Consider the following 23,645-nt stretch of genomic DNA (forward strand, 5'->3'; position numbering starts at 1 on the left):
TATAATAATTACAGTGTACCATTATAATTACTGTTCACATGAAAGCTCTAACATATCAACATGCTGGTCATTAAAATGTGCATGAAAGGGCAAATTAATACAGTTTTATATCAGCCAAAAGCAGCTGTTTAAACCAAAATGAAGTAGTTATATTGTCAGTGTGCTATATTTTTAACCCTTACACAACCAGTTCTGTCATCACACAACTGTGTTCATTGTTTGTGTTGTTTGCTGACATGAATATTTACAGGCTGTACACATGGTAATTGTAGACATTTCTACCATCCATCCATCTCATATAATGATAATTTGTTAATGATTTTGATGAGAAGGATTGTGATGATGATGAGCATAGTTACAGTTGACAGTTATTATGACAGTGATGACATGACTGTGATAGATGGGTGAATAATTGCGGTGATAATGTTTGATGATTGTTTATTCATCACAACTTTTATTTACTATTTTCTTTGGGTTGTGTGTTCTGTGTTAACAATACTATAGCACACAGAGTTACACTATGAAATTAAATGTATTGATATTTATTTTATTATAATAGTTGTGAGGATAAGCGGAATAGCAAATTACAGTGACTAGATGTATTCTTGTCATGTGACCAAGAGTAATTGTGACTGGTGGATAGTTAGTTGGGTTTTCTTTCTGAGAGTGGAAAGATGGATTTCAAACTGATGTCTGTGAGTTAAGTACAGAGATGGAGTCAGGATGGGGTGAGCCTAGCTTAGCACAAAAACGTACAGAATCTTTGTGCTGGGTAATGGCTTAATACTGTAGATGAAGGTATTAAACAAATGATACTGTTTAAATACCTTACTTTGAGAAATATAGGACAATTTCTATACAGTTTATTTCAATTAAAGAAGACAAAGTTCTCAAATGTTAAAAATATAAACACCTAACCCTAACAAGAACTTTAACCACAATAATGGTAATAATAAGAGTATAAAATTGCCAAAATTGTCATTTTAATCAGGAACTATTTGATGACCCTAACCCTTTTTTTCCCCATTTGGTACCTGATAAATTTTGACTCATTAATTTCGTCAAAAAAAACAACAATAGTTTAATTCAAAGTCAAATCTAAAAAACTAATAACTGAGATAATTAGTTAAGTAAATAACTATGTAAATAGAATAAGTAGTATGATGCTAAATATTTTTTTAAAAAGTAACATTTATGCAAATTCAAATAATGGTTATACAGATCATGATGATGTGCTGATGAGAGGAACATTTATAATGACTGTGATTGTAGGTTTAATTGCTCTGATGTGTATAATTATACAGACGATGGAGGCAAAGTGTGACAGAGCAGCATGACAGCTGACTCACACAGAGTGAAAAAAAGATTCTCTGTATTTTCTGCTGATGTCGTTTGCCGTCGGAGACGCATTTAGCAGCACACTGATGTTTACGATAGAGACTGAGAGAGCTGATGAAAGACAGAGGAACCCTGCTTTATTGATCTTATTGATTCAGCCCTTACCTTTAAAGAATACACCACCCACCACCACCACCACCCTTCCTCTCCTTCCTCTCACCAGCCTCTTTACTCTCGCCCCTCCCTCTCCTCAAACCGGTAAACCCCTTTTGAATAATATAATTGCGTATTTGATCCTCACTGTAACCTCGACCAGAGTAAAAAAAGAAAGCCTGACTGGATCACTCAAGCATGCACTTTCTCCTTTGACAGCAGACTTTGTGGATGTGTGTGTGTGTGTGTGTGTGTGGGTGTGTGGGTGTGTGTGTGGGTGGGTGGGAGATTTTGATTGCTCCCTTTTTACATGGTGATGTCTGCACTTAAAAAAAAAAGAAGAAAGAAGAAGAAAAAAGATGTGGGGTTAAAATTCTGCTGAGCTGCATTTCACTGAACTACAGTAAGCATGAAAAGAGGAGAGGAAAAGAGATTAGTGTACATTTGAAATCTATTTACAGTATTTTAAGTATGATTCATTATTTTAATATTTCACATATTTACTGTTTATTTTTGGGTTTGTATGTATTTCAGACATGCACCTCTTTATGTAAATGTGAAAGTAGTTTTACATTTCGGTCTCATGAAACTGATCTATGAAGGAGACAATTTAAAGTTGCTGAGGACATTATTCTCATGTCAGATCAGATGATAAAATGATCTTATTCTCTTGCTGTGCAGACATAAAGAGGTGAGAAAAAACACCAGACCATGAAATGATGAATATACATCAAAGCAATTGTTCACCAGATAGAAATGAATTGAGTCTTAACTCAACATTCTCTGTGTGTGCACTGTAATACTTTATAGGAGAGACAGCAGTTATGTTTGAAGTCAGTACAGAACATTATGTAACATTTATGACAGCTGTGTCTGAATGAACAAAGACATTACTTCAACTCATAGATGAAACCATTTGCACTATAATGCTGCGTATTTCATGACAGAAAAGGGTCACTGTAATGTTAGCAAGTGAGCAGTGATTTGGTGATTTTGAAATTGTATGAAATAGGTTAAAATTTGGTTAAAAAGTAAAAGCTATTTTCCAAACTTTAAATATTCAGGAGTAGTGCCGATACAGAGTTTTAGAGCTTTTTTGATACCGTATTTTACCTTACTTCATTTGATTAAGAAAGTCCAGATGATCAAATGTTCAATATTGTCTGACTACAAGCAGCAGTACAAGAACTTATATAAGTTACACATAACCATTGTTTCAACAGCATTTCTGTCATTATATCTCAATGTGAAGCAGCTCCAAGATACACTGTAAAAGAAAATCAGTCATTAAAATACTGTTTAAACAAAATGTATATGTAAATGCGTTTACATGTATATTTATAAAAAACATTTATCAATCAAATTAAGTTGGAATCTAGACACCTAGACGTATTAGATGTATAGCAAAACACCATTTCATTTTTTTTAATTATTATTATTCAATCACTGAAAATATTTTATTCCTTTTTATGTTTCCATTTAGATTTAACAATGTTTTTATCTTCATTGTTTCATGATCTTATTGGTTGCTGTTTGCATTTGCCTTTGCTTATAGTTTGATTATTTTATTTTATTTTTATTTTTATTTTATTGTATATCATTATTATACTCAGCAGTTTATTATTATGAAGCTGAAGACAAGATTTTCCTCATATCATCATAACTAAAGGAATACATAATAATGTTTTTTGTTTTTTTTTAACATGTAGTTTGGCTCTTGGTATTATCAGTATATTAGTTTGTTGTTTTAGTCCTTGTTTAAATAAAAGTTGAACTGAACCTAAGAGCCTGCCATGTTAAACAGCTGGTTCACAGTTACAGAAGAAATATCGTTGGATTTGAGAGCAAAAAAGAAGTTGACATGTTAGCAGAACATGCAATCAGCACCGCACACTGGAACAGAACAACGGGAGAGCTGTTAATAACAGTTATTAACACGTCAGCTGGATCAAAACACACTTCAGCTGTCAGTCTGTCAGCTCACACACAGTCACAGAACATCCAGCAAATAGTGAGGTCCAGAGTCCAAGATTTCGTCTCTCGGTTGGACATTGAATCAACAAAAACAAAACTCTGACACATTTTTTTGACTCATGTTCATGTCCGGCTAATACATACGTAAGTTTGACAGTTGGACCTGAAATCTAGTCATAATACAAACCAGTGCTCTAAAATAAAACTGGGAACAACGTGAGATGAAAAACAAAATAGGAAAATAATACATTTTTTCAGTTGTCCAACAATTAAGATGATTCAGAGCAGACATCTCTCTCTTTTCTCTCTTTAATGCTGCATATATTGTGTGTTTGTACCTCACTGTTCACCATATTCACAGTTCACTAGTGCCACCTCTCAGTGATAAACTGTAACTACAACCCCAGGAGTTTGATTCCTGACACTGCACATAATTTCACACATTTACCCAGAGAACAAAAAAAAGAAGAACCACCTCCTACAGTATAAATGTTAGATGTTTTAGTGTCTAGTTGGAAGAACATGTTAAAGCAGGTCATGTATGCACACTATTGTGCAACTCCTTAAATTCAGGCAAGACGTCAAGGTTAACTCTCTCTTTATGGTCAGTTCACGTTTATATATTATCTTATTTTTCACACCAGTAGTGTTTTTGGCAGATCTAGCTTTAAAATATATTTATATATATATATATATATATATATATATATTTTCAAGCGTATACCAAACCTGTCACGCTTGATTTTTAAATGTGTATAAAACAATGTGCAAATCCATATGATGGAATGGTAACAGCCTTGGAGTCAGTGGGTGTAATATATATACTATTGGACTCAAAGACTACTCGACCAGCTCTCAGGAGACAAAGAGCAGCAGTGAAACAAAAGCTGCTATCTTTCATTTGCATCTGTCGTCAGGTCGCTTAGCACGATAAGAAGCTGAGAGGAGACAGGAGGAGGGATTTTGCTTTGTGTGTGTGTGTGTCTGCGTGTGTGTTTACAACGAGTTTCCCCTTACATAATAGTTTTGTTACTGAATTGAGTCCTTAACCTGATTCGTATTGATCAGCCGGGCTCTGACTCGTGCATACTTAATTCATGGAGGTAATCAAATCAAACGCACCCAGACCACCTCCTCCTCCTCGTCCTCCTCCTCCTCGACTGACTGACTGACTGACTGACATACAACAGCAGATGCATTAGAGGGGCTGTTATTCTTATTGTTATTGTCGCTGTTGTGTGGGTTTGTGTGTGTATTTAAAAAAAATTCTCAAGTTCATATCATCAAAATGAATCAAGAAAGCATGAACAACTCAGTATTTTTGATAGACTTCATACATCACATGTTGTATAGGCCTACTGTAGTACATAATGAATAAAGGGATGAAATATTCAACTATAACAGAGAGTAGCAGGTAAAGGCCTTAAAAACAGAAGCCCATATGTAAAATGTAATGCAGCTAGGACATCACCATAATGTGAATAAAATGTACTACCAACAATAAATAAGGTTACTAAGGAGACTGAAAAAAAAATCAAGTTTGAAAGATGTGATAAAACACCTATTTTGTTTAAATGAATTCAAATGCAACCCGTGGACTATGATCCTGAACTACACTGTAGAAGAGGCATTTTTTTAACAGATATGTTGATATGTGACAGCAGGAAAAACACAGGAGTGAATAACAAAATTGATGATGGCTGAATTACATTTAGCTGCTTTTTACTAGCGAGGACTGCACCGTCAACAAGATGCGTTTTAATGAATTTATTGAGAAAATTGAAGATGGTTGATCTTCTACTTGTTTGGATGCAGTGTGGGGAGGCTACACGGGGAATCTGCCGCAGCGTAGGACAACGACGAACCCCCTTAGGAACCCACGAGAGACAGAGGAGAGGAGAAACAGGAAGAAAGAGTGTGGGGGGAGGGGCGCAGAATACGAGAGCAAAAGAGGGGGAAGAGGGTTAGATTGGTATAGGCAATTGAGGTGTGGTCCTGTTCCTGAAACTCCATGGAATAAGCTTGAACAGTTTCAGGGTCCTGGTGTTCATGCTGGCTCACTGTCACATTGATATGGTTTACGGGGCCATCATTAATGTGATTAGTAACTCGCTTGACATGACAAGCGGAAATGTCTGTTGTGAAAAAGATTCATGGATGTTGCTTGGGGAGTACAAACGTGGTCTGGTGTGGTTATACACTGAATATTAAAATGTGGGCATATCCTTACAAATTCATTAATTTTTCCAATGTTTGACTTGCCGTTGGAAATTCAGAACAAAACGTAAATGAGATTCAGATGACTGACGATCTACTAGATAAGCAGAGTACAGGGTGCAAAGGAAGACAATTTTAGTTTTTTTTTGTAAAGCTTTATACTGTACTGTACTAAATAGAGACAGAGAGACACACAGGTATAGACAAACATACATGCTGCCAAACACACCGACAGACACGTTTTAGATGTTATTACACTGAAAAGGATTTTCTGTGATTAGAGACAGGGTACGGGTGTTATTGGTCGGAGATTGACGAACAGTGAGGGAACAGATTAATTTGAGATCATAGAGCTTCTCCTCCTCATCCTGCTGAGCTCCAGAAGAAGACGAAGAAGCCTGATGGATCAAAACTGAAATATTAGACTGTGATATAGCTGACACACCTGACCTGTCAAAGTCTGGAATGAAAATACAGACAGCAGAGGTGAAGCATCCATCAGCGTGAAGGTTAAAGACTAAATCTGATGTACCCATAGAGTTCTCGTCTCAAGACAGGTGTTGGCCTGGAATCAAATTAACTATTTGAATTTTTGAACATCTTTTATTCAGAAAAGATTGTCAAACCTATAGTCTTGCTTGATCCACATCAGTGCATTAGATGGTAAACTTGTTGTGTTTCCCTTTGGTTCCGTTTCTTTTCACACAGAAAAAAATTAACGTGAGTCAAATATATCAATAAAAGTCATGACAGAATGTTCACTAATGGAAAGACATAAAAAAGGTCCTGTCTGCAAAAATATCAAGTAGGGAACTTTGTATACTGTTTATTGTCCAGGTCAGACCTTGATTAATTCTCGTACTAGCTGCTAGCATGTGCTGAGTCCGCTCATCTGCACCCCAGCGTGCAAAGTACACTCGGTTATAGATGCCACTTAGCTCAAACTTGCTGAATATACCTTGTAGTTGGGTCAGATGGAGGTCAGAACACGTCCACATGAATGAACCACTCCAAAATTAATTTGTGACCTGACTGAGACCTCAGTCTCCAAGAATATAATTATATATGCCCAAACTAATTGTACTAAGGGAGAAAACCAAGGGGGAGTTCCATTCAAACCAAACAGGAAAATGCACCATTTGTTTGTTTGAACCAAACCAAGGAGGTTGAGTTGAGTTGCTAGATCTTTAAGCTTCATCGCAAAATTTAGGATTTGTTTTTCACGTTGTATATGATACTTTTGAGTTCTATTCTGTGAAATGCCTTAAGTGTATTGATAGACTTTCGTAATGACACAATGGAAGAGTCAGGAAGACAGCAGGTAAACAGATATCAGAAGTAGACAGGAGCATAAACTTCTCTCAACAAGACCTTCTGTTTGTGTTTCATATGGGAGACGCTGCTGAATCCTCCTCTAATATATAACTGTAGTTCAAATAATAATGATAACACTAACAGTTTTATTTTCTCTCTTCTTTCCTTCACCCCTTCTCACCTTCTCTCCTTGCCTCCCATGTCCTTTCATTTCTCTCACTGTCTTCTCTCCCCCGCCCTTCTTGCTTTCCTTCCTCCTTGCAGCATGCAAACGGAAGGAACAGGACACGGCGAAGGAGCGAAACAGCACGCCGAAGAAGTCGCGGCTGGTCTTCACCGACCTGCAGCGGCGCACCCTGCTGGCCATCTTCAAAGAGAACAAGCGGCCGTCCAAGGAGATGCAGCTCACCATCTCGCAGCAGCTGGGCCTTGAACTCACCACCGTCAGCAACTTCTTCATGAACGCCCGCCGCCGCAGCCTGGACAAATGGACAGACGACGGAAGCAGCCCCGGCGCCCAATCTTCGGCGTCCAGCACTTGTACCAAAGCGTGATAATAGATGTCGAGGAGGAGGGAGGGAAGGGAAGCGACAGGGAAAGGTCGTCTTTGGGTGGGGGAGGGGTGATGAAGATATGGGGTGATTAACTCGGGGAGGGATGGAGCGCTTGAGGGCGCAGGTCGAGGTTTCGTCCGGTCGAAGCGAGGAGGAAAACCAAACTTTTTACATTTTTTTGTTTGTTTGTCTGTTTTGCTTTTGTCGAGGGTGACAAACTGAGAGAGGGGCTGCTCACTGCGACGACTTGTTTGTAGCCAAACCGCCTTTTTCAAATCCATCATAATTCCATAAAGAAGCTGAAGGGTAAGCTCATCTTTAACACATACAAACCTCACTGGGGGAGGGGGACAAACTAAAGGAAAAACCTTTGAATCATAGACTTTTACTGCTGATGTCTCTTCTGGGACAATAAGCTGACACACTAGCCCAAATACCAAAGACTAGAAGACGATGTATGTTTTCTATTATGCAATATAAGCTAGGATCCAACCAACCAAATAACCAATGAAAGCTTTATGACTGTAGAATGTGCTAGACTCTCTGGGATAAGTGGATAATATTACTTTCAAATGTCCAAAGATGACAATAACACATTGTGTGGGGCAGATGTGGGGCAAAGTTGAAGATTCTCATTCAGAAGTCGGGTTTCGGAGATTGCACTGCCAAATTTGAAAAGCTGTCATAAATGTGTTGGGATTTTGAAACAAACCGAGGTCAATTTGTGCAGCTGAGGGTGAAATCAGACTGTAGAATTATATTTTATTTTTAATAAACCAAAGATGTTGGATGAGGGCACAGAAGGGTTTCTTGGTCAAGACAAAACCATACAATGATTGATCTTCAAAGGTCTCTTTTTGACCTTGCAAACAGCAGTTTGACAAAGTAATCTTAACACAAAGTCCACTTGCTTGTATGTATTGTTTTGGCCTTGCAGTCTCCGTATTTGACTGTCAGGTTCACACACTCTGTTTTCCTCCAGAGAATTGAAGAGTTGGCTTCCAAAATGTGTTTTATCTATTTTAAAAGGGAAATACCTACCTGAAGTTCTCTGGAATATATATGATCCAGGTTGTGGATAGTTTCTTAGTGGATTATTTTCTTAAATCATGACAAAATGTTCTTTTACAAAATGACCAGATTTCTGATACCTTTATGGACAAGACTCTTAAATTTACCAAAGACAGAGAACATGTAATTGACTCTTTAAATGGGGCAGTGAGGATTCTTAAAGTTAGGAAATGGCAAAATATGCAAGCACAAACACACACACCTACACACACATACACAAACATCCACCAAGGCACATGCAACTTTCCTCATAATTTGAGCCGACATGTAGAATTACAAGCTTTCTCAGCATACATAGTGTTGGGTTGAGTGTTAGTGTATTACACATGAATATATACAATGTATGTGAGCACAATCTTGAAGCACATTTTCTTTGCAATAGAACCGGGGCTCTCTGCCAAGCCGAGTGGTCTTCACATCTTAGAAATCTCAGGATGCCATTTTTCTAAACAGTGGCTGAAATCCACTCTGCGTTTTACGTCACTCACTATAATGCACGAATGTACAAACACACATATGGACACACACTGTTGCCGCCAAGCAAATGCACTTGCATTACATAGAACACACAAACACACACACACAACTTTAACGAGTCATTTCCCAAATGTTTCCCGGAATGTCCACCCTGACCGACACATTGTCAGCTAAACCAATAAGCTCCAGTTTACCCTGCCTTCACCCACCCATCATTTGTGTTACCATGGTAATTCACCCACCAGGGCAGTGCTTTCCTTCTAGCATCTTGGCATTAGCACAATCTTTGTTCTCAAGTAGAACAAAGATGCTATTTACACTGCTGAAAACCGGTGGTGTTTGTCGCATTCTAATGACGAGAGCTGTAACTGAAATTTCAATTGGACTGAGCTGTATCATAGTTCCAAAGATATAACCAAAGAAGACTTAAATTAAGATTTGAAGCTATCATTTTTAAACAAGACTAAAACATGGATCTTCTTTACAGCTACAGCTCTCTTTGACAGACAAAACACCAAATGCAGTCTGGATTTACACAAAGAAAAAAAGGCTTTTTTTGTGAGTCCTCCTTATTTAGATGAGTGTAAAATCATGACATTTATTTCTGGTAAATGGGGAATGTTCCTGTTCACATACAAATAAGGATAGTCTGGGCACAGAACGCCCACAGCATCCAGAGAAAAAGAAAAATCCTTCAAGACTCCAAAGACTCTAAATTGGCGTATCACTGCTGAAGAGATTCTTAGTTGAAACTTGCTCAGAGACTTATTGACTAGATTTGACCTTTTGGTGTAAATCCAGCTGTAGAACTAAGATGCTTTTTGGAAGCCCCCAGCTGCCACAACAGAAACCCCCAAAAACAAACCACAAATGCACATACACAAAAATAAAACCAGTGAACCATCTGAACCCGTGGAGGACGAACTGTCTAGGCGGATCAGGGCCTTTGTAATAGTTAAAGAGGACAATCTAAAGACGATGCCTGGCAGCTCCGTCTCTTCCAGAGGGTCAGTGGGCTGGAAAACAAACGGATAGGTCTAAACGCTGCAAACAAATCATTTTAATAAAGTCTTCAGTCATATATTCAGACTACAAACTGTGTGAACTGATACTGTCAAGACAAGAAAGTGCTCCCTGTTGACAGTGGAGAGATCAGCTGTAAGATGGTATTTGTTTGCAGCGTAGGCAAGTTGGATGCTTGGTGAAAAGGATGGGCAGCAGACAAACAGACAGACTGAGACAGACAAATCTGACTCCGACTGTCTTTGTGTCCATACAAACTTCACTGAACATCCATTAACACCATTTCTCACAACACTCATTTTATTTTGATACCGTCACACTGTACAGCCTTTACACATGATGTAAATACTAGCGCACCCAAAAACCTCAACCACCTCCAACTGTGTTTTAACAGCCTTTACCATCCGCAATCACTTCATCAATCATCTCTCACTCAAGCTATCAAACCAAAAAAAGAAACCAAACCAAAGGAAAGGCGTCAGTCAGCAGCCCCTGCTCCTTAGAAACCCCAGGCTGAGTTCAGGCCTGGTTAGAGGCAAGCCAAAGGCTCTAAGAACGATTTAAAATAAAAAATGGACACTTGAGACTTTTTCTATTTATTGACAAATCGAAACCAAAGAAAACCTTTTTCTGCACCTAACTGTTCCAACAAACGGAAAAAACTAACTGAAGATGGAAGAGAATTATTACCAAAAATGAAAAAAAAGAAAAAAAAAGAGTGGTGGCGACGATGTCGAGAATGACGACAACAAGGAGAAGGAGGGAGGATAGATGAAAGGATGACATCACGGGAGCGGAGAAGTAGCTTTGTTCTGCCTGATGTTGCGTCAGGCCATCTTTAAGGGGAAGCAAGTTGGGGGCTGAAAAGGGTAAAACCACACGGGAAGGAGGGAAGGAATGAATGGAGGACGCCGTCAACAATCTTCTTCCCTCCGACCCCCAAAAAGGCAGAACATTAATGTGTCTCTCACGGTTGAAGAGTGTCTTTAACGTGTGCCTATGCAGTTTTTCAAAGTAAAAAAATGGTTAAAAGAACAACAGAAACCTCATCAGCTAATAAACCAAAGATTCACCGTTAACTTCAGTAGCAGTTCTCCTCCCCTCAAAAAGGAAAATCTCGACTTTCGCTTACCAGCATGTACACACCAGTAGAATGATGTGCATCCATGCTGGGAGTGGTGTGCTGTGGGTTTTCAATATTTTCCATTAAATATTGCTCTATTAAATCTTTTGTCCGCAAAAACTTATGGGTTTGCATTTAGGCTAATCAAGCTAGTTTGTCATTTCAAACTAGTTGTGTTTTCTTCATCCTTTTCCCCTTATTAAAAATTAATATAGATTTTTTCAGAATTGCCATTATTTTGCTAGCTAGTGAGTATTGAGTGAGATTTCCCACAGCAGACACTCACGTAAGTCTGCACAGTATTTATCTTTGAAAGCTAAAATGTCTGCATCTGTTGTTCTTCAATGAGTGTTCCTACAGCATGGCATCAACACATGCAGCCATCATAGTAGTAAATCCATCACCACATGTTACCACAAACTTCTGGTTCTCAAATCAAGAGAAAATAAAGTTAAGCAGTGTGTAGAAATCTAGAGTTTGTTAGATGGCTGCTGCTGCTGTTTGTGGGTTTTTTGCGCCACAAGTCATTACCTGCTCCACAGGGCACAGTCTACCTCCAACAATCTCCAGCAGTAGTAACAAAAGCTGCCAGACAACAGCACAGGGACGGTTTATTTTTCCCCTGGCTTCACGTACTTACGGTTTGACACATTTGAGCTGGAAGCAAGTCAAGAAAAAAAAACATCAATAGTCTCAGAAATGCTTCCCTTTTCCTTTTTTGCTTCCACCCAGTCTGGGGATTTAAACTAGCCACCTCTTCACGTTGAAGCTGACTGCTGTCTGGCATGCTTCCTACTATGGAGAGAGTGATCATGTGATGCTATGTGAAACGTACAGTACATACCAAAGATTTTCTGCTGTACAAACAGTAGCACACTGACACTTTTTCTTTAATCCATACCCCTTTTATGGTCTAGAACAGATACTGGATCTGTGGTCTAGATTGGTCAATTTCTTTTACATAAGGTCACTCATAGTGTTGTTTGACTCACGGTCTTAATTTTTACTTTTCTACCCAAACCTAGTAGTAGTACTGACCCAGAGGGACTCTGGTGGGTTTAAGGCCATTTACCAAACCAAATACCACTGTAAACCAGCAAACTTGTTACCTTGGGATGTGTCATGCAAGACTTAAAAATAAGTGAATTTCAAAATAGGGTCACAACACATAGAAGTCCAAGTATCTGATGTAGTCTAATCTGAGATATGATACCAGACCAAGAAATTAATCGACTGAGAACAATTAATGGAACAAAAAAAAAAAAAATCAGCTTAGTTTAGTTTTGGCTAACAAAAAAAGCACTGCTGGCTTGGGTGGAAAAGTTTCAAAATGACCTATCTACTCATCATAACACAATATTTGGTTGTTACCCACATCGCGATGCTGGAGGAAGACCCTTAAGCTACAGCACATGCTAACTGTATGTAGCTTAACAGACCCACGTTAGCTAGTTCTTTAGGGGGGAGGAACAATGCTGCTGCTCCATATATACAACAACAATAAATGAAACAAAACCAAAAAAACACTAAGTCAACACCCGCTGAGAGAAACTGCTAAAATATCGGTCAAATAGCTTTATCTTTAGTTTTCTCTCTCTTTCTGTATGTAAAGCTTGTAGTCCAAAGAAATCCTCTGCCCACCTGACCCGCCCATCCTATTGACCACGTCCAATTGGGGGGCGTGGTCGGTGGCTCAGGGGGTGGCGGCCATTTTCCATTCCCACTTGCAATTCTGTCTGGATGTAACAGGCTAAACCTGCCAACTCCCCAAAATGGGTATGAAACCAAAAACCGTCCCAAAGAGGTTTTCCATTGCTTGTTTGTTTTTAAGTACTTAAAAATTATTTGCCAATACTATGTTCCTTCCTAGGTTTTTGCAATATGTGATTTTTTTATTTAATGTAATTTATGTTTTCTTTTTAATTGTGAATTAATTTAAGCGAACAAATTTTGTTGCCAAATCTCCCTCTGAACCCTTTTACCCTTGATGATTAGCTTTGCCAAAGTTTACATTGTATGTTCCCTTTTCTTTCTGTTCGATGCTGTATTTATTTATGAGGTGTTTTAGAACACACTAGTTTTGTACTTAATAATAATTTAATGTTATTTAATTAGATGTAATTGTTTTTTGATGAATATTTATGAGTATTTAAGAATGTTAGTTGCATCAAAGATGCAGTGCTTATGCCAGGCCTGTTAATTTATTCTTAGTTAGCTTTACTTTAAAAAGCAAATGAAATGTTGTTTTATGAATGTTTAGACTTAATGACAGAACAATGTAGGAATGTCAGAGTAGACTTGCATACTTCTGAATGTCAACACTTGCTCTCACTCTTTAGCCAATCTAGTTTTTTGTCCTGGTAATGATTTTTCTTTTTTTGAAAATGAAAACAATCTCTTTATGACAAATAATAGCCTACCGAATGATGAGCACTGCATCTGTTTTTTCTTTCCTCCCTGTGATTTTTGTGGCTAATTTATTGGTTGTTTTATTTTTAATTTGTTTGCAACCTGCTGACCATTGTTGAACAAGCAATGAATTTCAGACTGATGCTCTAGTGACACTTGATCAGGTGAAGTAAGGGCCACACGTTGATATAAATGACTCACCAAAGATAACTGGAATCCTTGAGAGGCCAATAAACTGTGTGTGTTTACATCAACACAGCTCATACCCTGGTTAAGGTCTTATTCATACATTTATTTTCAAAAATTTTACAGTATACACATTTTTAAAAGCGCCATTTTCTGCCCCCAAAAATGACATCACTGCACATGTAAACCAAGCTCTATGTGGTTTCTTAGTGAAGTATTTTTAAGGGCATTTACTTGCACAACAGCAACTCTTCAGACAAGATTATCTGTTGCATTTTAGCTGCATGTCATGTCTTAAACATCTGCATAACTAAATTAAAACAACATGTAAAAATGCTCTCATGGAGTCTATGGAAATATGAAGAGGACATGGGTAAAGATTACTTTAATTATTTGATGATAACACCCTGAGAAAAAAAACCTTTTATTCCCTCAGATGTCTGGTACATACCACATGGAATCTCATGTGCATCAGATATTGTCTGCTGATCACTGTAAACCTGAAGTTTCTGGTTTGTGGCAAATTAACTTTTTAGGGCACAACCAAGTTTGCCATCTGGTGTGCATTTGGGGGCTCTGTTCAACCTTACAAACTGTCAAAAACATTTTGATATTGACCAAAGAATTAGTTTGTAATCGAGGGGAAAAGGTTATCTAATGCTGTCTAAACAGTTATTGTGGTCACAAGAAAACAAAATATACATGTATTCTTAAAAATGTCCTCTTCTATATTCTGTGAAAAAAAGAAGCTTTAAAGGAACAACATAAAGCATGACATGTGGTGTTCAATGTGATTCCGTAACCCAGATAAAATCTGTTCTTTTCCAACTTTTTCTATGATTCTCTGTAATGGTATAAGAGCTTATCCAGGTTATCGTGAACAGGATGTGATGCTAACACACACCACCTCTACAGTTAAATACCTGCTGTGTTTCCCCTTTGTTATAAGGATTTCCGCGTGTGTGACAAACACACCGACTTGTTTCACTCATTAGGAAGGAAAACTGAGGAGTCCCTTAAAGCTAGCTGCTTCCAAGACTGACTTTGTGTGTGTGTAAAAAGAAAAAAAAACCTTTCTATTTCAATAGTGAGAACCAGAGAGGCTACCTCACTGACTTTCCATTTGTCCTTTTAATCGTGTTGATGAAACCAAAGAAACCAAAGATTTTTTTCCTCTTCAGTACGGTCTGCGCTCAGCTCCATGCTTTTGTGCTTTCTCTTTTCAATGATGATGCCACATTTTGTCCTGTTGTCTACTTTCTTCTTTGTTCTCCAATTTCTCTTTCTCTCTCCTTTTCCCTCATTCTTTCTTTACCTTTTTTTGGTCTCTTTTCCTCAAAAAGAATAAGTGTGAAGGATAAGAGGCAGGCATAGTGTAGGGTCAAGTTGGATGCTGAATTTCAGGGACTACAGGCAGAAAAAAACACAATGACTTAGATTTGATCATTGATCAATAATATACAACAGCAAGTGAATAATAGCATGTTTAATCAACAGTATGTACACTTGGCTTTAAATAATTATGTAAGCAGTTGGGGCAATGAGTGTCAAGTTTTCATTTCAACTTCAGCAATATAACAAACATAAAGACAGCTGGATACTGACAAAAACCCACAGACTACAGACTACAGACTTTCCAAAATAAAAAAGTAAGCTGGACATATAATATTCTATCTAAAGAATATTTAATATTCAAATACGTTTCCAAATTAAGTCATGAATAATTATCAAAGTTGAGTGAAATGAACGAGGTTGTATAATTTAGTGAAGCAGATGTAGATGCAAACTGAAAACAAAAATGCTGTTTTGCATTGAAATATTAAGGCTACTTATTCCTAGAGCCTCATTGGTGGCTGAATTTTCATGGTCCCGACATCCTGTTGCTTGATCAACAGCCAGCCTTCTTTGGGTTATTTTTATTCCCACAACAATCCCCCTTCTTTGCTACTTTCCTTATTTTGCAGTAATTAGACAGCTTGCTGTTACCAATTCTGTGCTGCATAGCAACCAAAACGCTGTTCTGACTGTTTGAGCCCAAGACTGAATTTTGTGTTTGAGTGCTAGGAAGCCTAACAAACAACTTTGTGATCCTTATACTTGTCTTAGTCTGTCAAGTCAAATAGAAAAAGAGGAACAGTTAACGTTAATGAGTCCCTCCAGACACTGTTCTCTTGTCGCCATGAATCATTCCCCTGCTTTCTTAAAAAAGAACTCAAAAAGGACAAAAAAGATCTCAGCTAACCAAACCTCCAACACCTGAAGTTTGAGAGAATCATGAGAAAGTCTCATTAAACTAGACATGCTCAGCTCTGTGATGTTTATCACACAGTTCCTTTTAGTTAAATGCTAACATGCTTACAAAAACCATGTTAACATGTTGATGTATAGCAGGTAATGTTTACCATTTTAATCATCTTTGTTAAGCATGTTAGCATGCTAACATTTGCTAATTAGCGTTGAACACAAATACAGGAAAGGCTGACGGGAATGTTACATTTTTGTCATACAGTAAAAAGTCAAAATTTTGACTTGATGATGGCGCCACACTAAAAGTCAAAGTATCAACAAAGAAAATACAATTTATCTTGAATATCTATACAAAAATGTCATGGCAATTGAATACATGTTTAGTTGGTCATGGCAATTGGTGGCGCGAGATGAAAATCTGGGAGATCACCAATGTCATTAGAATTCTTTGTTTAGGAACAATTGAATATTGGCACCAAATTTTGCACCAATCTATGAGTTAGACGTTGAGATATTTCAACATGCAAAATTCTACCTGTTGGTGGCTTAAGATGGAAGTCAGGGGATCCCCCAAGATTTTAGACTATCTGTTCAGAATTCAGCAGTCAATCCAATAGTCGTTAGAAAGACAGTAAGTGGAACTAAATTGGTGGACCAACCAACCAATTGACCCACTGACATTGACATCCGTAGACCTAACCTTCTAGCAGCAGTCATTCTGGTTAACATTTACACTCAAAAGGCAAGAGCACAGCCACCTTTGTCAAGACAAATATGATGTACACATTTATGTCATTGAACAGGCTAACACTGTGGAGACTTTAGCGATCTGAAGAACCCACACATTTAACAGGACATCCCAAAAAAGCTACAGTAATCCTCAGCTGCTTCAGTGCAAAACATCATCCTCAAAACACAAATAACAAAATCCCTGAAGAAATCAAATCTGAATCATTGTTGACCCTCTGGATTCTGCTCTGTGGGCCCTAGACTGCATCCATGAGACCAAAATCACAACCCTGAGATAGATTATGATCCCAAAATATTCCATGAACCTTGTACTGTGTGATCACACACACATAGTTGGAAAAGCAAAGCATACGGAAATCATGTAGGGAAGTGCCAGGCAAGAATTCCAAGTTGGCTGATGTTTTTATCGTCATGGAGAATAAAGGGCCTGAGTCTCATTACCTGCATACAAGCTCATATTTCAAAGGTTAAAGACATGTTACTTAAAAGGCTTGTAATAATCTATTTAATCATTCGATTTAATTAATAAATTACCTTTTTTTTTTCTTAACAGCAATATGCAAATAGGATCTTTACCTTCAGCAGTGTCATTTGGATTCCCTTTTTACAAGCATTGGGCTTAAAAATCAACCAGGGAAGCCAAATGACGCTAAGAGTTGAAGGTTCAGACTCCTGCTGTTGCACTTTGCTTTTCCAAACCAGGCCACCTCAAAAACAAAGATGTAGAGAGCGCTTTTGTTGCAAAGTATGAGATAACCTTGGACGAGTGCCTTGCTTGAACTAAAGCGAAGTCTAGACCTCTCTGTTGTCCTATAAACGTACTTTTCCTGTGAAAAATAGATACCTCAGCGCCACCGCTGTTGGGCTGGAGCGCTTGAGTTTCCCCTCTGCTCTCTGGTGCTTTGCAATGCAATCAACAAAAAGAAATTCAGACTAAATACCAAAGGCTTCCTGTTCTGTCTGACTCTTCTCAGTTGTTCCCCCTCTTCTTTTACTTTCTCTCTTTCTCTCTGAGCTGGGTTTCCACTTGAAAGATCTGTTGTTGTTACTCATTTGTTCAAAGGAGAAACCAAGTCAAATGGGAGTATCCTTCTGTATGTACACAGATCTGATATGATGACATTGCTTTTTATATGTACGGAAGGCCAAAAACGACTTTAATTTTCTCGCAAATGCTATTAATTAAGTCATTTAATATGGGTTGCTTGTTTTCTCTACATCACAAAATTATTAAATACTTTTTCTGTGATAAGTAATAACAATTATAATACTGTTATATTTCTTACGATCACATGACACAACACAAATTTTCTGATCACAGGGAATCAAATCTTGTCGACTCTATGCTGAGATGCAAGATTCTGAGATGATACAATTTATGAATGTCATCTCAGGCTTCCTGCACTATCATACCATGTTGCAAGACCATCAAAACAAACATTAAGTATAAACATGAACCCAGCTTTCATTGGAAATGCAGCTCCTTCCATTTCGTTGACCTTCTTCTCTCTTTTCAAATGGTTGCAAAGCTTTAAATGATGTGAAAACAGAGAAACAAACTTGTGAGCATTGTGCGCAGACCGTGCTCTCTTTACCAAACTGTTGCAGATATACCTCATAGACACTAGTGTTAGGATGATGATGTTAATATAGCGTATGTCATAAATTATTCACTTGCTCTTCTTCCTTTTTCTTTTCTTTTTTTTTTGGTAACTGTAACTTTAAACGAAACAAATGTGGGGAAAAAGCTTTATACGTTTTTAAGTTGTGACCTTTTTTTGTAATAGTTAAAAAGGTGCGCTAAAACCAAAAATGAGAAATGCTTGTCTTCTTCTATGCTCTCTTTCTTGTTGATGTATTACCGTTTTCTCTCTGTCCCATCTGACTAGGGTTGAGGGGTATATATTTTTAAAATTTAAATTCATATATTTTGGTCTCTGGTTCTGTTGAAGGGGTCATTGTTCCCTCATGTGCATATTTTTGGGATTAGGAACATTGTTGAAGTGATGCCAGAATTTACTTGTTTCAGCCCAGAATAATACCGGCTTCTTTGATCCATTGATTTAATTTTACATCCAACCACGTTCAATTTATTTTTATGCATCATTTTTCAAAAACTCTTATTTAGTGTCCTTTCTTTCCTGTGTTATAATGCTAGCATCACAGTTATACCATCCATAGCAGTGCTATAGCTCAGATTTTATGCATGAGTATATTTACGATTAGCTAGCCGTGTAATGCATTGTGAATCTTATTATTAATCTTATTATCATAATCTTCTCATTTCATTTACGACACTGTATGCCATACACACAGAACTTGCGTTGCATCTTGCATTGGTATGACCTTTGACCTGCTGATATAAAACTTGCAGACATGTTTACATTTAAATTGAAGGGATTATGAGGTTTTCCAATAGTTTCCGGTTAAGTTTGTTGGCTAATTTGGACACCATGTGTTACTGTGGCAGTGACCGTTAAATGCAACATAATGCATGGGACAAACAGACTGCTTTGACTGAATTGTAAGTGACATCAGAACAGTTTGTTAGCTTATATTTGACGGTAACAGCAGGCCTTCAGCAGCTGCAGCTTAGTTCAGCTCTGAGATGAACCTGCTTTATTTATTTTTGCCTGTTTAAGCTTTAGTGAGGTTCACTGTTGTAGATCCCAGCTCCCTAATAGGAAAAATCCCAAAAGAATAATTTTGCAGGATGTAATTTATTTATGTTCATATATTTGATTTTTTTCCTTGTCGTTTAACAAAATAATAAGATTGAAGTTTACAATCAAAAATGTATAAGCCTGTTACTTTTATTTAGAGAAGGCCTTAGGCGAAGAAGAGCTGAGTGAGAGTTACGGCTTCCAGATAGATTTTAGTCCAAAGTGGATACTTTCTGGGTTTATTCATGCTTGCACTCAAAAGCTCAAAATTTTAGGCACTGGAGAGAAGAAATTGAGGGAGGCAAACCTTTTTAAACTATTTTAAATTCAACGTGAAGCTTTTTCTGCAGGCACAGCTGAAACAAGTTACTGAAATTAGCTTGAATCTTGTCTTTGAACAACATAGCAAGAGAACAAATGGGCCAATGAACAAAATGAAACACGAAAAACTTATACTGCAGACTAAACTACTATATAAATAAAATGTATGTGACTCCAGCGACCAACCAAAATAACTTTTGAAAAGACCATAGAACATTTTTATTGACAAGTTCAACAATGAAAACTCACAAATGAACCTCACTAACTTAGTGATTCTTTAGTTACTAGTGTTTCAAAGAAACAGAAACATCAAGCTGTAAAAAGTATTAACTCTTAATTCTAAGATCAATGAGTTTGACCTAAGGCCAAAATAAATCGTTATTGTTAGCCAAATGAAAACCAAAATACATTTTGGAGCACTTCCTGTCGTAGTTGATTCCATCTTTGATTAGCTTCAGACTGTCCGAATCTGACTTTAGGAAATCTTTCTGATTTGTAGTGCAGTATGATATTGTAGGATGAGCTTGGGTTGTTTTTGTGTTCTTTGATGAATGGTGATTAAATATAGATTTGCAGTTCAATTTTAGCATAATCTTAATGGGCTAAATACTGAAAAATTGCACACTTTTTCTGTGAACTTTTGTCGATAAGGATTCAGCTATTATATAACATGAACACAGTTAAAACTTATTTTTATTTTCAGTTTAATTTAAAGAACCTTTTTGTTATCAAATTATTGTATCTTGGGATCTAAATTTAGATAATCCACAAGCTTGCAATTGACATATATCTGATGACATCACAGTCATGCGCAAAGATGCTCAGCTACGGAAACTCTGAAGTCTTTTCTTGTTTGCACAAAATTTGGATCTTGTTCACACTTGATAATAATTTGTATGAAAAACATGAAAGCTTTTCTGAACAAGATGATCATTTGAATAACAAGAATAACGAAAATCATCTTTCTGGACGTTTGGGGCTCTGTACTAAACAAATCAGATTAACCAACATGTCTGCATTTTGGTGTGTTTCTTATGTAGATAGTCACAATCAAAACAACACAAGAAAACGTTGAATTCCAAAATCTGCAACACCAGTAGTAAGGGGTCAAAGGTCAAATTGGCAGATTCAAGATGTCAGTTTTCGAACAAAATCTAAAACCAGTCAAGCTTTTAAGTTACAGCAGGCATCTCATGGCATCACAGCAGGTCACTCCTGAGCTCAATGTTTTAACAGCAGCTTCATCCCCAAACACCCCAAAACATAAATCATCAAATCACATGCTCTCCCACCAAAACTTAATCTAACACAAAACAATATTTCATACCTTTCTGTTTACAGACCTTTTTTCCTCGCTCCTTTTTTCTTTTCGGTTTTGTTGTTTTTACCATTTTCTTTCATATTTGTCAAACAGTAATCAAAAATCAAATTATGTATTTTTATTTTCTACATTTGGTTGGAACAGAAAAAGAGAAGTGACTGAAAACTTGTGGTGTGGAATAAAATGATGATCAAACATGAAGGAGATATTTGGAGAATTAATGTTGTTCCACTCTATGTATAAAAGAAGAAAAAAAATCAATAAAGAAATCACAATGGTCTTATCCATGTACAACTGATCCTCCTGTTATTTTTTCTCTGATAGAACACACCATTACAGATTGATATGCTTATATTTTAGGTTTTTATAGACACATATTTCCCCCTGAAAAGTAGTGGAAAAGAAATATAAAGAAATAACACTAATACATAAATTCTTACATTTCACAACTGCTCTCTTCCAAGATCCAAGAAAATTAGAACATCATCAGCGTATATCAATATATATGTAGACATCAGGACCTTTTTTTAGATCAGTGTATGTCATAACTTTAAAATTTACAGAAATTTAACAACTGAAATGTTCTGCTTGTGAATTTGTAAACATCACAACAGTAGAAAGTTCTGCTCACAGCACCCACACTTACAACAGTCCGTGTAAAGTGCTCACATCCCATGTTCTACCGACAGTTAAGGGAGGTCTATTTGAACCATTACTATTATATATTTACTTCTTTGTTTTGGCTTCCTGGTTGTCCAGATATGGTCTACCTGTGGGTAGTAGACCGTGGGTGCATTAACATCACTGGAGGCCCCTGGGCTACAGAACTTTATGTGGCCCCCCGTACCCTCGCTACAGGACTTTATGAGCCCCCCATTCCCTAAGTGGTTGACACACTATATTTTGCCTATAAAAACTCAATACAAGGTCATCTTTGGCTCTGTGCCATTTATTTGTACTATTGTATGTACCAATGTATGTACCATTAACTATGTGCATTTCACTTTTGCAAATGAGCCAACATATACTCACCCACACACACAATTACATCAGCACAATACTTCACTTAGGCTAGTAATAACTGTTCCATAGGCTATGCAACAAATCAAACATATTGCAAGCAAATAACTGATTCATCTCTGTGCCATTTATTTATTTAATGTATGTAGGCCTAACATTAACTATGTGCATTTCTTTTTGCAAATGAGCCAACATGCACTCACACACACATGCACGCACATACACACACACAGTCACATCACAACAATTACAACACCACTTGGGTGTGAACCCTTCATTGTTGCTAACTATTAGGCTACAGTATGTGTCGTCTTGCCTGTCGCTTCGTGTGCCGTCTACTAAGCTTTTTGTTACATTGTATCAAAATTAAAGATATGGGAGGAGGGGACCGTAACGCACATGACGCTGCACTACAGTGACATCTGGTGGTAAAAGTGATGGGGATGGTGCGACACCGAGAGGCCCCCCTGCCTCTCGGTGTCGCACCATCCCCATCACTTTTACCACCAGATGTCACTGTAGTGCAGCGTCATGTGCGTTACGGTCGAGTGTTCGATTAGCTTACATAATTATTCTCAATTTTTAGAGGCCCACCCATGGTGGAGGCCCTGGGGCTGTAGCCCAGGTTAGCCCGTTCATTAATGCACCGCTGATCCTGCGGATATAACTGTGAAAATCACTCTTCAGTATTAAATACAGACATTATTCTACAGTAGATGTTTGTCCGGTCCGAATTCCACATATAATTCACATTTATTTGCAGTGTGATTTATAAGTGCTGCAGTCAGTGACATGATCAAACACACACAAATGAAACGGAAGGAAACGAAACTTTTGCACAACTTCACACATTGATCTCATCAAGGTGAGGCTATAGCCTTACGTATATGTAGGGGCTGTAGTAAGGCTATAGCCTTACTTAGATGCAGACTAATCAGTTCTTATGATTTTATGACTCATCCACACATTGATCTCATCAAGGTAAGGCTATGGCCTTACTCAGATGTAGGGGCTGTAGTAAGGCTATAGCCTTACTTAGATGTTGAATAATCAATTGTTGTGATTTTATGAGTCATCCACATATTGATCTCATCAAGGTAAGGCTATAGCCTCACTTAGATGTAAACTAATCAGTTGTTGTGATTTTATGAGTCATCCACACATTGATCTCATCAAGGTAAGGCTATAGCCTTACTTATGTGTAGGGGCTGTAGTCAGGGGTGCATTAACATCACTGGAGACACTTAAAGTTATCGCTACATGTTTCAAAATGTTGAAAATGTTACTCTCCAGGGGCGACATTTGTTTATTCTCTGACTGCTTTTCTTTACTACTACCTCTATTTGTTGCTGCTACTTTCCCTACAGAGATGTTTAAAATTTCATATGATTTTTCTTCATAACTCGTGCCAGTCCTTCCACTCTCCCCCTCTTTTTCCCTCCTTTTTTCACCTTTGATGGAGACCATTCCACTCCATTTAAACC

At 37.6% G+C, this 23,645-nt stretch overlaps 1 protein-coding gene across 2 annotated transcripts in view; it reads left to right on the forward strand.

Annotated features, from left to right (window-relative positions):
- The window catches only part of onecut2 (one cut homeobox 2), a 60,701-nt gene that overhangs the window by 25,886 nt on the left and 11,170 nt on the right, over positions 1 to 23,645 (forward strand). Inside the window, exon 2 of one of the 2 annotated variants that reach the window (XM_053339801.1) lies at positions 7,261 to 12,348. The exons of the other annotated variant lie outside the window; for it this stretch is intronic. Within the exon in view, the coding sequence (XP_053195776.1) occupies positions 7,261 to 7,550 (290 nt within the window). The 3' untranslated portion in view covers positions 7,551 to 12,348. Of the gene's footprint in view, positions 1 to 7,260; positions 12,349 to 23,645 lie in introns of those variants that run through there. 2 annotated transcript variants of the gene reach the window in all.

The sequence above is a fragment of the Scomber japonicus genome, chromosome 19 (genome assembly GCF_027409825.1).
Source record: "Scomber japonicus isolate fScoJap1 chromosome 19, fScoJap1.pri, whole genome shotgun sequence".
Taxonomy (NCBI): Eukaryota; Metazoa; Chordata; class Actinopteri; order Scombriformes; family Scombridae; genus Scomber; species Scomber japonicus.